We start from the raw sequence: 2,086 nt of genomic DNA, 5'->3' as shown, positions 1-2,086 counted from the left end.
GGGTGCAAACTGTGCCAAAGTTTACTGCGTTGCATTGATATCACTTGTAGCTGTGCCCAGCATGTCTAAATTCAAGCAACTTACCCATTATAGACTTGTCAACCGTGTACTCTAATGCAGTAGGATAGGGCTGTCTAGTTTTTAAGAGGCCAGGGCCATGGCCCAGAGGCCACGCATGGGTGAACCAGGCCCACCATTGCTGCTGCCGTGTGCACCTGCACTGCACCTCACCCCTGCTGCATTGTGCAAGCACCTCCTTCTCACTGCAAACCTCCCCTCCCCTCCCTGAACAGTCAGTGGAAATTGGGAAGGAGTGGGGAGCCCAGGGACTGGCTGCTGGTACAGAAGCCTGGGGACTGCAGCTTAACCTGTTACAGGCCACCAGTTAGACACCCCAACTATACAAGTAGATTGTTTGATGCTTGAAAAGTGTTTTGTTGCAGTTTTCAGAATTCCATATTCTTTAAGTCTTTTCATTAATTTTGTCTTCTGGTAAGTAATGCTGTTGAAAGACAGCTTGGTATGGGTAGCAGCTTGGTGTGCACACAGACATTTAGCAGAGGGTATCTTCAGTGCAAGACCTTGTTTGCAGCCCTAATAGTGAACTGTCATTTCACTCTAAGGTTCCAGTATCCTAGACAGAGCTGTCATTGAGCACAACCTGTTATCTGCAAGCAAACTGTACAATAATATTACCTTTGAAGAACTTGGAGCATTATTAGAGATCCCTGCAGCCAAGGTACCTTACTTGACTCCTGTATGATGCTTTTTGGATGTGAGAAGTAAGTTCCATTGGCAGGCTAGTAACAGGTACATATGCCTATCACTTCCACCTGTTCATACTGGTTCTCCTTATGTTTCGTTGTGGTATGAAATGGAAGTTCTTGTTCAAAGGTCCGTACTGAGACAGGAGTTACGGTAAACAAGTTACTAGTCTCATCCAGCCCAGTCACTGCTACTGTGCACTGCCTTTAGGAGATGGGGTCTTTCATTCGCAAAGCTAACGTGACTCAAAATGCTGGGGAAGCTAAACTTGTAGCGCATGTTGTGAGAAGGAAGAGCAGGTCTTCACCTGATCTTACTCAGCAACAGCCACAAGAAATGGATAAGCAGTGGTGCTGACTGCTTCCAAAGGAAAAGCCCATCTAATTTTCTTTGGACCATTCCCAAGGTGGCAGGGATGTAGGGCACTGAAGGAATGAATGGTGGGAATTTGTAAGGGCCAGGAATCCTTTAAACAGCTTCATAAATAGTTTAGAAACAAAAGGGAGATATGTCTCACCATCTCTTCTCTGTTTTTCAGGCAGAAAAGATAGCTTCCCAGATGATAACTGAAGGTCGCATGAATGGATTTATTGATCAAATAGATGGAATCGTTCATTTTGAAAGTAAGATCGTCCCTCACATTTTTCTAATGCAGGTCAAAATTAATCGGCTGAGTTGTATTTTACAAGATGAACATTTGTACTTCAAAATGAGGGTCTCCTGCATCAGGGGTTTGCCAGCCTGCGGCACAAGTGCCACTAGCAGCCTCTTTGTGGGGCACAGGGCAGATCAAGGTAATTATAGGCAACACAGCAGCCGATTGGGCAGGGGAAGCCAGTTGGAGTGGCACTCAGGAGGGCCTGGGGCTTAATTTGTGGTATGCCTGCCAAAAGAAGCTTTGCTCCCACTGTTTTAGACACAGTGAAAAACACTTTTCTCAGAAGCAGATGTGATGTCTTCTCTTGTGTAGCCAGCAGAGGGCAGAGTCTGTATTGCAAATAGTAGCCCCAGAGTCAGCTATTTACAGCATCTTGCTTCTTGAAGGAGCTGACCTGTTTCACATGCAAATGGGATTGTATAAGATTACAAGAAATATTTCATCCTGTCAGTCGTCTTATACATACATGCTCAATGGGAAATTCTGTATTCACTTCTTCATGGTGCAGTATTGAACTTACCATATGTAGAAGGGCTTCTGTTTTGAAATAATAATTGTGCTACAGATATTGACTGACAGGACTCAGTCTGCTTCTACACATTTTTCATTTCTTACAGGTCGTGAAGCTTTGCCAACATGGGACAAACAGATTCAGTCACTATG

The 2,086-nt window shown here is 44.6% G+C and overlaps 1 protein-coding gene across 2 annotated transcripts in view; it reads left to right on the top strand.

Annotated features, from left to right (window-relative positions):
* Window positions 1–2,065, top strand: part of LOC109322294 (COP9 signalosome complex subunit 4) — a 133,117-nt gene extending 131,052 nt beyond the window's left edge. Inside the window, exons 8-9 of one of the 2 annotated variants that reach the window (XR_002104346.1) lie at window positions 1,304–1,388; window positions 2,041–2,065. Coding sequence is in view for 1 of the 2 variants with exons in the window: in XM_019553348.1 (XP_019408893.1) it covers window positions 624–763 (140 nt within the window). In the remaining variant the exon portion in view is untranslated. Of the gene's footprint in view, window positions 1–623; window positions 811–1,303; window positions 1,389–2,040 lie in introns of those variants that run through there. The other variant, XM_019553348.1, reaches the window with a different exon arrangement.
* The last annotated feature ends 21 nt before the right edge of the window (window positions 2,066–2,086 follow it).

The sequence above is a fragment of the Crocodylus porosus genome, unplaced genomic scaffold (genome assembly GCF_001723895.1).
Source record: "Crocodylus porosus isolate Cpor-Errol unplaced genomic scaffold, CroPor_comp1, whole genome shotgun sequence".
Lineage (NCBI taxonomy): Eukaryota > Metazoa > Chordata > Crocodylia > Crocodylidae > Crocodylus > Crocodylus porosus.
Note: the sequence above shows the minus strand (reverse complement) of the source record. Positions and strands in the feature narration are given on the sequence as shown.